General features: G+C 41.0%; 1 protein-coding gene across 2 annotated transcripts in view; it reads right to left on the bottom strand.

The window, feature by feature from the left end:
* The window catches only part of htr5ab (5-hydroxytryptamine (serotonin) receptor 5A, genome duplicate b), a 15873-nt gene extending 3761 nt beyond the window's left edge, over positions 1 to 12112 (bottom strand). Inside the window, exons 1-2 of one of the 2 annotated variants that reach the window (XM_014013353.1) lie at positions 12028 to 12112; positions 6494 to 7274 (exon numbers count right to left, since the gene is read on the bottom strand). In XM_014013353.1, the coding sequence (XP_013868807.1) occupies positions 6494 to 7201 (708 nt within the window). In that variant the 5' untranslated portion in view covers positions 7202 to 7274; positions 12028 to 12112. Of the gene's footprint in view, positions 1 to 6493; positions 7275 to 9371; positions 9478 to 12027 lie in introns of those variants that run through there. The other variant, XM_014013355.1, reaches the window with a different exon arrangement.
* Positions 12113 to 13559: the final 1447 nt, after the last annotated feature.

Genomic DNA, 13559 nt, shown 5'->3' on the forward strand with positions numbered 1-13559 from the left:
CATTAGCACCTCTAGTAATATATTTACTGAGACAAATGTTGACGTGTTCAATACTTATTTTACCCGCTGTAAATCTGTCTTACTTTGCAGTTGTTGGTTTTTTCCTATTACAGTGTCTCATTGAGTACAAAACAGGATGTCAGTGTCCACTCTCATTTGTTTCCTGGAGCTCAAGGCTGACAGACGTTTCTTCGTTGTGTGGTAAAGTTTGTCCAGGTCACAGCAAAAAGCAGTTTTAARTGAAGCAGACAGACTGCAGTGCTGCTGCGGTTTGTTCAATGATTTCACCAAGGACCTGCACCAGGAGGAAAAATATCTCTCCGGAGTCAATAAAGTTGAATAGATTTAGTTSGACAGGAGAGGTCAAAGAAGGAAGTTTGATATCAAAGAACGCTTTAAGTCCCTTTAAAATGTAGTTGCRTAAGTTGCAAAAGCATTTCAAATACACACAGTTCTACAAACACAAAAATACCAAACTGCCTTTTTTTTTTACTGTAAAGTTTATTGACTTTTAACCTTTACTGTTGCACCCAGGGGAGCTGAATTGATTTCAGGAAAATTCCATWTCTGACACTTCACATGAAAAAAAGAAGCCATCTTTCTAACTTAAAAGGACAAAACTGGACGTGGAATCTGCTGTTTGAAGAAAAACTGCATTAATGACTAAAACTGTGAGACTTGAACTGGTGTCAGTGTTGATATTAAATTATACAGTGCAAAAGGCAWCAGAAAGCTATAAAAATGTGAACATAACATTTATTTATCTTAAAGCTGATGACTGAAAAAGCTTATTAATTAGTAWATGGATAAATAGCGACTCAGTTTGTTTGTGCAGCCAAAAGTCATCCCAGGGTACAGTGTGATTGTWTTTATGTAATCATAGTTTGCAACAAAAAGCAAACTGCTTTGAATCTTCTTTCATTTAACCCCCCCACCCCCCCACCCCCAAGCAAGCTCAGGCCAGGGGGTAACAGTGAAGTCTTTCTTTTAACTTCCTTTAAACAGGAAGAGATCACCAGCAGAACCAGACTCAGCACGAGCTGCCATCTGCCTCGACAAATTGGTGCGGTGAAAACACAAGACAAAGACGCAGACAGTAACAAAGGCAAATGGCCAGGATTTCCTGCTAAAAGAATGGAGAAAATATAAAGTCACAGACAGCAGTAAATACAGTAGGAATGCAAATCAAAGAAGTAAGCGATTAAGTAAAGAATATTTCTCTGTGCACTGTGGGAGGCCTCCTGCATTACAGCAGCAGAACTAAAAGAAAAGGTTCCRGATTAACCAAAACAGACCCAACTGTAAGCTTTATCAAAAGGGAAAGTTTTCAAGCCTATCATCTCATGAGCTCAAAGTGAAAACTTGTTCAAAAGAAAAAGAAAAGGTGCAATCTGAAAGCTTTATCTTGTGGTCTACTATTAGAAGCTCTGGAACCTGCAAGTAAACCTGCAGTTTCTGCTTTTATGCGGGAAYACAAACTGAGGCTATGATTACAGGATCTTGAAATGTTTAAGTAAAAAAAAAAAAAGAAACTAAACTTTGCTTTTGAATAGCAGCAAAGTCATTCAAAACTCAAGAATTTAAGACCATTTTTCTAAATGTGTTTTTATTGATAAGCAACATAAAAATTGTTGTGTAATTAAGGTGAACATTTCAAGTGCATTTAAACTAAAACATAGCAATCCAAGCACAGAACCCTGTGGAACTCCGTGACCAATCACAGTGTTTGAGAAAATCCAATTTGTATCAAGCTAAAATAACCTAAATCAGCCTCTTCTGGTTTCATTAATATTAAGGTAACACTTTACAATAAGGTACAGAAAAAAAAAGCTTAACCACTGAGATCTAAAAGAACAAGGCAAGTTTTATTTTGTCTTAAGTTTCACCAATACTTTTTCTGTGCTATGATAAGCTCTAAGTCCTGACCGAAACTCTTAAATGCATTATCAATAGCCAAATAGCYAGTTTTGGTTGATTCACAGCCTTATCTTTGATGATTTTAGCAACAAAAAATAACATGGTTAGCTACTAACCCTAAATAAATTGCAGTAAATGCAAAAGTAAAGTTAGTGTGCTTAACCTGTCAATAAAGACAAGTTGATTTTAACCTAAATATTTGGATTAACTGGGAATTAATTTTCTTTCAAATTTCTGTTTGGGGTGGGGTCTACATGGACTTAAGATCTTGTAAAACCAGAAAGCTAAAGAAAACAGTTCAAGCTCTACAGTCATTTCTAAAGCTGATGTAGTAGATCTGTCTCASTAGTGAAGTAGGGAAGTATAACCTTGATTTTTTATCTCTAGCAAAAGAAAAGAATAATAAAATTTATCAAATTTGAAAGGATTCATGGACATGGAACTAAAAGAAACCAACCTGCATTTTGTTTTCCTTTAATCAACTTGGAGTTGTAGCTTTACAAAGAGCTTTCTTGTATATTATTAAAGCAAGTAAATATTTTTAAATCGTCTTTCCAGCATTATATTCTGTATACCAACTACTTATGTCACAGTTCTGAAGCAAACCAAGGAGCCACCTTCCTCTGACTGATTATTTCCTATTTTAGATGTGCAACATTGTCTGGCATTATTCACACTGAAGTTGTAGCAATGTCACTATGATAATCAACCTGTGGGAGGAGAATTCATACAGCTCCTCTGTGTTAAATTGGAAACATGTCTTCACTGGACGGGTTATGGCAGGGGTCCAGAGAAAGCTCCCACTGCATTTTTTTTTTACCCAAAGTGACACATTGATGCAACATTCATTTTAAGGGTTCTTTGAGTGACATAGCTAGCTTMCATGACTGCTAATTGAACAATCTCTGTGTTTTCTTAGGCAGCTGTTTCAAATCGGTTTTGATGTTGTTGACTCTGGTCCCTACAACAGATCTGATTACGATCACTGGGGTCTCTAATGCCTGGTTTCTGATTTTGAAGCAGCCATTTACCAGGGTTCGTTTTTCTGTAGGTCTATCGCCGTGTGTGTGTGTGTGTGTGTGTGTGTGTGTGTGCGCCCTTGTTTTTGCTACTTGGTTGGGACAATTATTTTAGGAAAATGCAGCCTCGTGGGGACCGGATGCTCCTTGTGGGGATCAAAGCTTGTTTAGGACCATGGTGTGAATTGAATTTAGGTTAGTTTTAGGCTCAAACTCTAGAGTAAATGCTTTAGGGTTGGGATATAAAATTTCCAAAAAATGAATGGAAGTCAATGGAAAGTCCCCACAAGGATAGCGAGACATAGTAGGTGTGTGTGTGGGGGTGGGGATCAATAAGAGACTTCGACTGTTGACGATGACCCACAGGCCTGACTTTAGGTTACAGCAGCTCAGCTCAGATCAGTCGTCAATCGACATGGTTTTTTTGTTGTGTGGGATCTACAAAGGGACAGCTAACGGCTAACCTTCGTAACGCTGCACCAGCCAGCGGGGCCTGACTCTCCACCGGATTGTTTTAAACAGTTTTATTTATTTATTTTTTTGTCAGTTGTACTTTGAGATTTCTTCTTCTGAGTTAAGAAAATTGAGAACTTGTGAAAAAACAAAATGGCCAACAAATCCTACAAACTTGACCAATGTGTTGCAACCAACTTGGTATTTATCAGGGTTGCTGTGGCTTGCACTCTGGTTCCGTGCCACACTAATGGGCTGATTAGCAGGACTGTCTTTCACCAAATAATAACTGAACCCATTGGTCTTCAAAGAAGAAATTGTGACAGTATAATAAATTGGAGGGTGATAAAAGCCTTGCTTCTGATTCAGAAAACTTCACTCATATACTGTATATTTGAACAACTATCACAGGAGACGTAAGAGACATGTTGAATCTTAGAAAGGCACGAGATGCTTTTGTGTCTCGTGCCTTCATGGACCATGGAAATACAAATAAAATACGAAAAGCTGTTAAAACACCAAACGATCTTTTAAAAGAGTAAAATATGTTTTTTATGAAACATTTCAATAATTCATGTGCCTCAATAGGAAACGATTCAGYAATATTCAATAAGCCAGTTGTAAAGTTGCAATTTAAATGATGARGGAAAACTGAAAGTCACCCAAAATACATTATTCAGGATGTCAGGAGAGAGACAAACTCAATCACACACTCACAAAATGAAGTAATAGGAATGCTGCAGGTGTACTACATAATTTGTAGTTTCTCCTGTATGACAGATACATAATAGTTCAATCTTTGCCCCTTTTATTTGGTTTCTGTATATTAAAAGTGGACCAAAAGTTATATCAGAGCAGAAGTAGCCTCTGTTTGAAATAGTGATTTCACATTTACAAGCCTTCAATATTAATAAGTTGCATAAATCTTCAACAACACAACTTGGGCTGACATAAACTTTGCACTGTACTGGTGCACTCAGATGACATATAAAAATATTTATTTGACTAGAAAAAAGTGAGAAAACAATGTAATCTCACAGAAATGATTTGATGCACAAGACATGTTTTGCAGGACAAAAAAGAATAAAAAAAACATAAGACATTTTCTGATATGTGCCGGTTCGAATGYAATTTTAATTTTCCTTTTAGCTGTCAAGACCCGTGGGAGAAATTTTCAAAAACCTAATTTCAAGCAGTGAGTTTCTGGGTACAAAATGGGATTCAATCTGCTTCATTTTATTCTTGTCTTTGTTTAATGTGGTTWTCATCCATCATATCAAAAAGAAAAAAAWTGTWTAGGTCTTCTGGACGGGTTCTTCTCTAATGAAACGTTTCGTCTCTCCTCCAAGAGACTTCTTCAGTCTGAGAGTTTCAGGCAAAATTCAGGCTTTTAAGCACTGCCTCCATGTGACTGATACTCACATCACATGGCTATCGTTGACACCTAAGCCACCTAMGACACCTTCYATCAGTCACATGGAGGCAGTGCTTAAAAGCCTGAATTTAGCCATGTGGTGTGAGTATCAGTCACATGGAGGCAGTGCTTAAAAGCCTGAATTTTGCCTGAAACTCTCAGACTGAAGAAGTCTCTTGGAGGAGAGACGAAACGTTTCATTACAGAAGAACCCGTCCAGAAGACCTATACAWTTTTTTTCTTTTTGATTTTTTACCTGGATTACTGAGATGCATCAGGACATCCGTCATWTCTTTTGCAAATTTGCTTCCATAGCTCAGAAYTTATCAAAGCAGTCTGATTACCCGTTTGTACATAATAAATTTAAGGTTTTCTCCAACCAATTCAAGAAAAACAGGCATTGCTTCACTGGCAACAAGACAGCAGGTTCAAGATGACTCTGAACAATGCCAAACAATTGCCCACATTGTGTCTAGATTTCTTCAACTCRTGCTTCTTCATGCTGTTGTTATAGGCAACAGAGTAAGAAACAAGAATTTGCTGCGGATACTAAATTTTGCAGAACAAAAGCCAAGAACAGTTGGAGTCATGTCATCACCACACTATCAACCAGAAACCTCAGCTCAGTTAAAAAAAACTGATGGGAATACATTGTCAAACACGTGGAAAATATTGCAGCTTGAGTGAGAAACTGTCGCTGAATTTCAGATTTTGTTCAGTGATAATTATTTGTAACCTTTACACAGAAACAAACTTCAATATGGCTGAATTTTTCCTCTGTCTGAGATGAGAGCAGAAGGCTTCTTTTCAAAGATGTCGCTACTCAGATTGTGGCTCAGAAAGACACTTCACAAGCTTTGAAATGACAGGGGGTACATTTTGTACCGAGATACTAATAATCAAAATATCCCCCGTGGAAAAAAATATATTAACAAAACATTTTCTGAATAATTGCTGTTCCACACAGATTCATTGCCTGTGTGATGAAACTCAATATAAGTTAAGCAATACCGTATCACGCTAATTAATTTAGTCAGCAAGATTAYTTAATTAGTCCTTGACCATGAGCTCCTAATTTTGGGCAAACCGATGCTACAGCTGCACAACAAAAAGGAAATGAGACACAGGGAAAAAAAATCCATGAATGTTTTTTTCTCTGTAGAGRGGTTTTTCAGGTCGAATGATTTCAAAAAGATTCGAGAGGTATGAGGACAAAAGTGTAATCGCTACCAATGATGTGCTTTGGATAGACTCATTGTGGACGAAAAGTGGGAGCGCGACTCAAATTGCACCGGAGAAACTTGTCTGATTAAATGTTTGCTAGTGCGGTGCGGAACAGATCGAGACTTTTATGTCAGCTAATTAGATAAGCGACAAAGCTTGGAAGGTGCAGAGGCCCATTAACAATGCTGGAGACGGTATTTATAGCCTTTTAGCCTCAGCCTACGCACATCAACAAGCTGTTGGTGATGAGCGGGATGACTTCTATTATTTTCCTGTATGCTCACACATCCAATACTTGCACATCTCCCTGATTACTGACGAACAGCTCATCAGTGACTTCGAAAAACAATGCCACTTTAATCTACATTAGGGGGCYATCGATAGCAAGAGGAGATAAACAGTTCTATGCAGTATGACGCACAAAGATAAGTAATCATTTAATGTTATAAGAGAGGAATATAATCACCTCAGCCATGGGCGTGATGGTGTTCGTCTTGCGGGTGCCAATCCGAAACTTTGCAGCCTTGTAGATCTTCCAGTACACAAARAGAACCACACAAAGTGGGAGGTAGAACGCTCCGAAGGTGGAGAAGATGGTGTAGGACGGTTCCTGGCTCACCTGGCACTTCATCCCTTCCGAGTACGTCTCCCCCCACCCAAAGAGCGGCGACAGAGAGATGATGGAGGACAGCAGCCAGGTGAGCGCGATCATCACGTTGGAAATCTTTTTRCGAGTCTTGAGCGTGTACTGCAGGTGCCTGGTGATGGACCAGTAGCGGTCCAAGGCGATGGCCGTCACGTTCCAGATGCTGGCCGTGCAGCAGAGCACGTCGAACGAGATCCACATCTGGCACAGCACGCGGCCCAGCTTCCACAGCCTGCCGTTCAGCTCGTGCACCAGGCTGAGCGGCATGACCAGCGCCGCCACCATCACGTCCGAGATGGCCATGGAGGCCACCAGGTTGTGGGGCACCCGGTGGAACGTCCTCACCCGCAGGATGGTCACCAGCACCAGCAGGTTCCACACAAAGGTGGCCACCACCAGCATGGCCAGCAACGTGAGGGTGAGCACGCTGAAAACCGAGAAGGGCCGGTAAATGTTTCCCCCGGAGTCGTAGCCATCAGGAACGCCACTGACGTTGGCTGTCAGTGTGCTGGTGTTGGTGTACGTCATGGTAGCTGCTCACAACCTCCACAGTGAAATCCGAGAGGATTTGGAAACAGGGTTTGCTGACAGATGATGCATTCTGCAAAACGGGGAGAGAGGGGAAAACAACAACAATGAGTTAATTTGATGTAACTTTAAGCAATCCAAATGAAAGATTTATTATAAAATTTCATTATTTAGTGGCTTTTTCTGCTTGTTTTACACCGATTTTTAAGAGCACCACCATTCACCATTGTGTCAGTGACAAAAGAGGGTAGTTTAGTGATTTGCTCACAAAGGTAAAAAGCACTCGAGCCTCTCATTCCAGCAGTGAAGCAACCTGCCTACAACTTTCAAGTGCAATTTCATCTGCTGTTAAAAAGACTCACAATTACCCGAGAACATCTCTGGCTCAGGAACAGACCATAAATATTCAGTTTCATCATTGCACTGCTGTGCTTTGATTTGCATTCAGATCAGACATGTGAAACAAAATGCATACCTTTTTTTTGCTTTAGACTCATTTTAGAATAAAAATTTCTAATCCAATAAAAAAGTCAATCTCATACGGAGGTTACGCTGCACGTTTTAAACAATGCAAACCAAAAGCGTCGCTTTTTCTGTGAAGAAACCTGTCTATTCCAGAGATTCTCTGTCTTAACATACTGTAGGACTGCCCCTGTTTCAAGCCAAAGAAAGAAAAGATGTGACATGCCAACCGTATCAACACATTCACAGGAGACGCTCAGTGAGCTCCAAAGTCTGCACAGCGTGATGCTCAACACCGTAAAAACAATGAATTTCAAATCAGCAAGAGCTGCTGCTGCTGTCTGACAGCTGAACGTTTCTTAGTTCAGCATTGATCTTTACACGTTGAGTCTTTTGTAAACCAGAGCAGAAAATTTATTACAAATGAACGGTTGAGAAGATAACCAAATATTTTATTTCAGCATTAATTACAAAGCTTGAAGGGGGTAAAAAAAGTCTGCCAAAGCGTTAAGTTAACTTTAGAAAGCCACTAAAGATTTTGCCTGTTGTGTTTAAGAAAATACATTCAGAACTGAACAACCTCAGTGGAGATTGATTTTAAAAATTGATCATAACCTAATGTTTAAAGCATGGCCACCTGCTTTGAAATATCCCTGCTTCAACAATCCACTGATTTTTAAAGGCTTCTTTTTGCTTACCTTGAAAAAAAAATCATTAATTTTTGATGTCTCTTTGTGTGACTGCGTGGTCTTAAGCCTGGTTATTCACGATGATCGATAAATGCCTAAAACAGCAATTATCAACTGGTGGCCTGCAGGCCATATTTGGCCTGGAAGCTCACTCCACGCGGGCCACAAAGTATGAAATTCTTAATAAATGAAGACACAGTAATGAGATTACTCGCTCAACACGTTGAATACCGGCACCGCAGGAAAACCCACAGCGGAATTGTGAGCTTACTTTGGGTTTTCTAACTCAGTGGGAGAAGTAATGTTCTGTGACATATGAGGTGGGGATTCAAACTAAACCTCAGGCACTTTCCCCTTTCCTCTCTTATCTTGGCTGAATTCGAATTTTTAATTTTTCTTTCATGTTGTTTTGCAGTTGGAGCAGAAGCCAGCTGCAAAAGTGTTTTTTTTCATGTGAAAATGAAACAAACTCCATTTAATGTCATAGTCTCTCATTTTACACTTTGTTTATCCTAGTGTTTCTATGTTTCCCCCTGTGTTCTCAGAGCAGCTGCCCCACCTAATTCTGCTGATTACCCTTGTGTTTCTCCCCAGGTGTTTTCAAGTTCCCTGATTAGTTTCTGTGTATTTAAGCTCTGTCTCGTCACTGTCTGGCGTCGGATCATTGTGTATCATTGTGTTCAGTCCTGGTCATGTCATGTCATGTCATGTCATGTCACGTCATGTCATGTCCCATATGTTCCATATGTTCCATATGTTCCATGTTCCATGTTCCATGTCAAGTTCTCAAGCCAAGTGAGTTTTGCTGCATTATCAGCCCTCTTTTTGGTCATCATTAAAGGCCTCAAGCTTTTTGCTTTTTGAAACCTGCCTGTGCCCTGGGTCATTTTGACACTTATGACAGAATGATCTGACCACGCACCCAACCCACAGGCGCCCAGATCACAGGTTTTTTTTTTCGAGTGGAGCTGGACGCTTTTTCTCGCCGCCCCCCAGTGCACCAGTCCCCCTCCTCTCACCTCCGGAGTTCGCCGGCGTCACTGGAATCCCCAGCAGCTGGTCGCCCTCTCCCTGCCTCAGAGGAGCCAGTCCCAGTTTTGCCACCCGGTGAGGATGAGGTGACATCTCCAGTCATCAGAGGTTCGTGGAGGATCCTCAAATGGTCTTCCACGCTGGAAGACAAACAGCTCTTATGCCGGCAAATAGAGCGTTTTTTGGTGGATAGCCCCGAGCTGCTGTTTCTGCCCGGGCATCAGCAGCTCCACCAGTTTGTATGGGGAGTTCTGGCTCAGCCTCTGTGCATCCACCCTCCCAACCCCCCGGGGTCTCCTGTGCCGGTTGCTGGCAGGCCGTTGCGATCCGAACCAGTTGTTATTGCTACAGAGTCATCTGAGTCACCAGTGTCTTCAGAGTCACCAGAGTCTTCAGAGTCACCAGTCGTCAGAGTCGTCAGAGTCTTCAGAGTCGTCAGAGTCTTCAGAGTCTTCTCAGTCGTCAGAGTCTTCTCAGTCGTCAGAGTCTTCTCAGTCGTCAGAGTCTTCAGTCGTCAGAGTCTTCAGAGTCTTCTCAGTCTTCAGAGTCTTCAGAGTCGTCAGAGTCTTCAGAGTCATCAGAGTCTTCTCAGTCTTCAGAGTCTTCTCAGTCTTCAGAGTCTTCAGAGTCTTCTCAGTCGTCAGAGTCTTCTCAGTCGTCAGAGTCTGCAGAGTCTTCTCAGTCATCAGAGTCTTCTCAGTCATCAGAGTCTTCTCAGTCTTTAGAGTCTTCAGAGTCTTCTCAGTCGTCAGAGTCTTCTCAGTCTTCAGAGTCTTCTCAGTCGTCAGAGTCTTCTCAGTTGTCAGTCATCAGAGTCGTCAGAGTCATTAGAGTCTTCAGTCACCATAGTCTTCAGAGTCACCAGAGTCATCAGAGTCCCCACAGTCACCAGAGTCTTCAGAGTCTTCAGAGTCTTCAGAGTCGTCAGAGTCTTCTCAGTCGTCAGAGTCTTCTCAGTCGTCAGAGTCTTCTCAGTCGTCAGTCTTCAGAGTCTTCTCAGTCGTCAGAGTCTGATTGATTGATTGATTGATTGATTGATTGACTGATTGACTGATTGACTGATTGATTGATTGATTGATTGATTGATTGATTGATTGATTGATTGACTGATTGATTGATTGATTGAATGCTTGATAAATAAAATGAACTTTTTTTGATTTTAGCAAATGGCTGCAATGAAACAAAGTGAGAATTTTAAAGGGGTCTGAATACTTTCCCCACTGTACATCCAAACCTGTGCTCTACAAGTACACAACGATATCCTCGTCTTCTTCTTCCGTCCTCTCTCATTGACAAGCTTAAATAACAAGCCAGACAATTGCTGTCAAGGAAAGAGGCAATAAAATGTGTGGCATTCAGAAAAGCAATCTTGCAATCACTCTGCTGACATTATCGTCCAGGTGTCATGATAGCAGCTTCTACTCACGCTGCTCAAAGCAAACACAACAAAAAAAGATACACGCAAACGTACAAATTCATGTGTGAGATGGATGAATAAGGATAAAATGCCGGACAGACAGACTCTGACAGTCTGTGGTGTCAAAAATAATCATTGAATAGATTGCTTTATACATGCAAGAACCAGCTGGGATTTTAGTTCCATAAATGGATTGTGAATGGGATGTTATTAACTATCAGGAGGTGTCCACTTTTAAATTGGAACAGGAGGAGCGAGGTGCCAAAAGGTATAACAGTGAAGAAAAATTTAAATCCCACAGAAGAGAGATATTATACCAGTGGAAAAAAAATGACCAAACCAATTAATAACTTTAACATTTTAGGAGCTTTTGGAGCAAATCAGATCAAATGGTTTTATAAATCCAGACCCAACAAACTCACTCAAATGCCTTTCTGTTCTTCTCTGGATTTTCTTTTGGAATCCAAATATAATTTTACCCCAAGAAAGAAATTTGCCCTCGCTCTAAATATTTTGTTCTCACTTCCTCTGTCCATAATTTTTTTTGGCTTTTCAGCCCTTTTTATCTCGCCTCAAGATAGCGTCGACTTTCTCTCCGAGCACTCTATTGTTGGCTGAAGTTGTCAGGTAAATAGCAGCGTCTGACGTCTCATTTTCATTTCATATCTGTGTCCAAAGAGAATGTCACAGCCAACCTTTTCTGATTAAAACCTCTGGCGGTGTGAATGACAAGCTCTCTGTGCAGACTTCTTCATGATGAAACTGTTGTCTGTTCAGCTGTTGCACAATTTTCTCCTGAGGAGAGTTTTTCTGAGGCTGACATTTGCTGATGAAAGGGGGGTGGGGGGTGATGAGGTATGCATATGTGTCCTCTGACTTGTGAGAGAACCTCAAAGCAGCAGGAAGAAGGTAAAAGAATCCTTTGAATTAGAGAGGAAATCACTTGTGTACTCTTCAGTTTCTGGCTGGCAGAGTAAAATTAACTGTTTTTTTGTCTTTCTCTCAGCCACATGTTTACAGCTTGGTTACTAAAATGAAGCAATTTGACAAAAGTGCCACTTTGTCTGAGCAAACACATCACAACCAATAAGAACACTTGTTACGCAGCAACTGAGAAATAAACAACCTGACTTTTTTTTTTTTTTTAGACTCCACGAGTCCAAGAAACATCTTATTTTATTTTCTGTTTAGATGAGAAAACTCTGCCTGGAARAACACAAACTCACCCCATCAGCAGTTAAAGCGTTCCTGCTGGTTTCTGCTCCGTCTCCATCTCTCCACGGATGTTCACCGAGCAGAGCGCAGTGCTCCGTGTGGATGACAGCACAAACCCGCTTCGCTCTGAGGAAACAGAGCGGCTGGAATGAACCACATGGAGCTCTGAACGGAGGGGAGGGCTGGCTCCAATTAAATTAGAAAGCCTTCCCTTTTCAGGACTGTGTGGGGAGACTCGCGTGCGTTTTCTGGTGTGGACTGTGTGTAAACACTGTATCTGTTGTTAGAAACAGGCTTTTATTTTGTAGAGGAAGACCGTGTCTGTGCTTTAACAGTGCTGCCCAGACAAGAGTCCCTGTTTCTAATTAGTCCTACTACACAGTGATGAGGGGCTGCTTAATCGAGCTGCTTTATGATTAATGATACTTCCCTGGCACCACCTATGAAGCTCCCGTGGCATTTCCATCCCCTCAATCCCACCCACTTATGATGAATCGCAGAGAAGTAATTCAAATCCAATTTGTGTTCTCTGGGCAAATTGGAATGAAGTTTCTCTCTGCTGGGCTCTGGAAAATCCAGAGGGATGCTTCTTTTGGTCCTGTGAAAATGACAAAAAAAAGAAAAAGAAAAAAAAAAGAAATTACTTTTATGATCAACTTAAAATGTTTTGATTTTTTTTAAACGAGGTTCTATGGAAAAGGTATGAATATTTACTATCTTACCTGTGTCAGCTCAGTCGACCAGTGTGAAGAAGTACTTACATTTTAAGTGGAAAAATGAGCGAGTCCTCAGTAAATTTTCCATGAATCATCTGTAGTTGATCTAAACTTCTGATTCAAAGAGGTGTTTCGGCCAGAGGCGTTATGGTCGACGAGAGCAGCCATATTGTTCAGGGCTAGGACAAACTGGTAAAGCTGAATGTGTTAAAGGGCCAGTATTATGTGTTTCTCAGGCATACATTTAAATACTATACCATAATAAAGTATATACAGTAAGTCACCTTTAGCTGTTATTAAAATGCTGTTTTTATGTTTAAATAGAAAATAAACTTATCTTCTCATCACTTCCTCTTCTAAATGCCTTGAAATTGAGAAGGGGTGATCTGTGGAATCAAAGTGGGCGTGACACAAGAGTGGGCGTGTTTAAAGCATAAACACTGTGGGCGACGAGGCCTACATGACGGTATCCTTAGACCCTGCTTGACCTCTATTCAGTCTGACCCTGACCCCAACACTAAGGTTAACCAGGAGAAATGTGACCCAAGTAAGGGTCTCCAGAAAAAGTGGTGCCGTACGGTGACGCCCCTTTTTTTGCTTGTCCAGTCAGGTGTGTCCCTTTAAAAATGTCCGTCAAATCAGGTGTGTCGCTTTAGAATCGCCTTTTGATGGGACACGCCCACTCGTCTGCAGAGACCCCTACTTGTTGAAATTGGCCTCTGTCTCTTTAAGAACCTCCTTCTGCTTCTGTTCCGTCCAGTTTGGTGGGGACGGCGGGTTGCGCATGCGCAATGATGCAGTTTACTTGGCATCTGAAAATACATTTC

This window comes from Austrofundulus limnaeus, unplaced genomic scaffold (genome assembly GCF_001266775.1).
Source record: "Austrofundulus limnaeus strain Quisiro unplaced genomic scaffold, Austrofundulus_limnaeus-1.0 Scaffold100, whole genome shotgun sequence".
In the NCBI taxonomy this organism is placed as follows: Eukaryota; Metazoa; Chordata; class Actinopteri; order Cyprinodontiformes; family Rivulidae; genus Austrofundulus; species Austrofundulus limnaeus.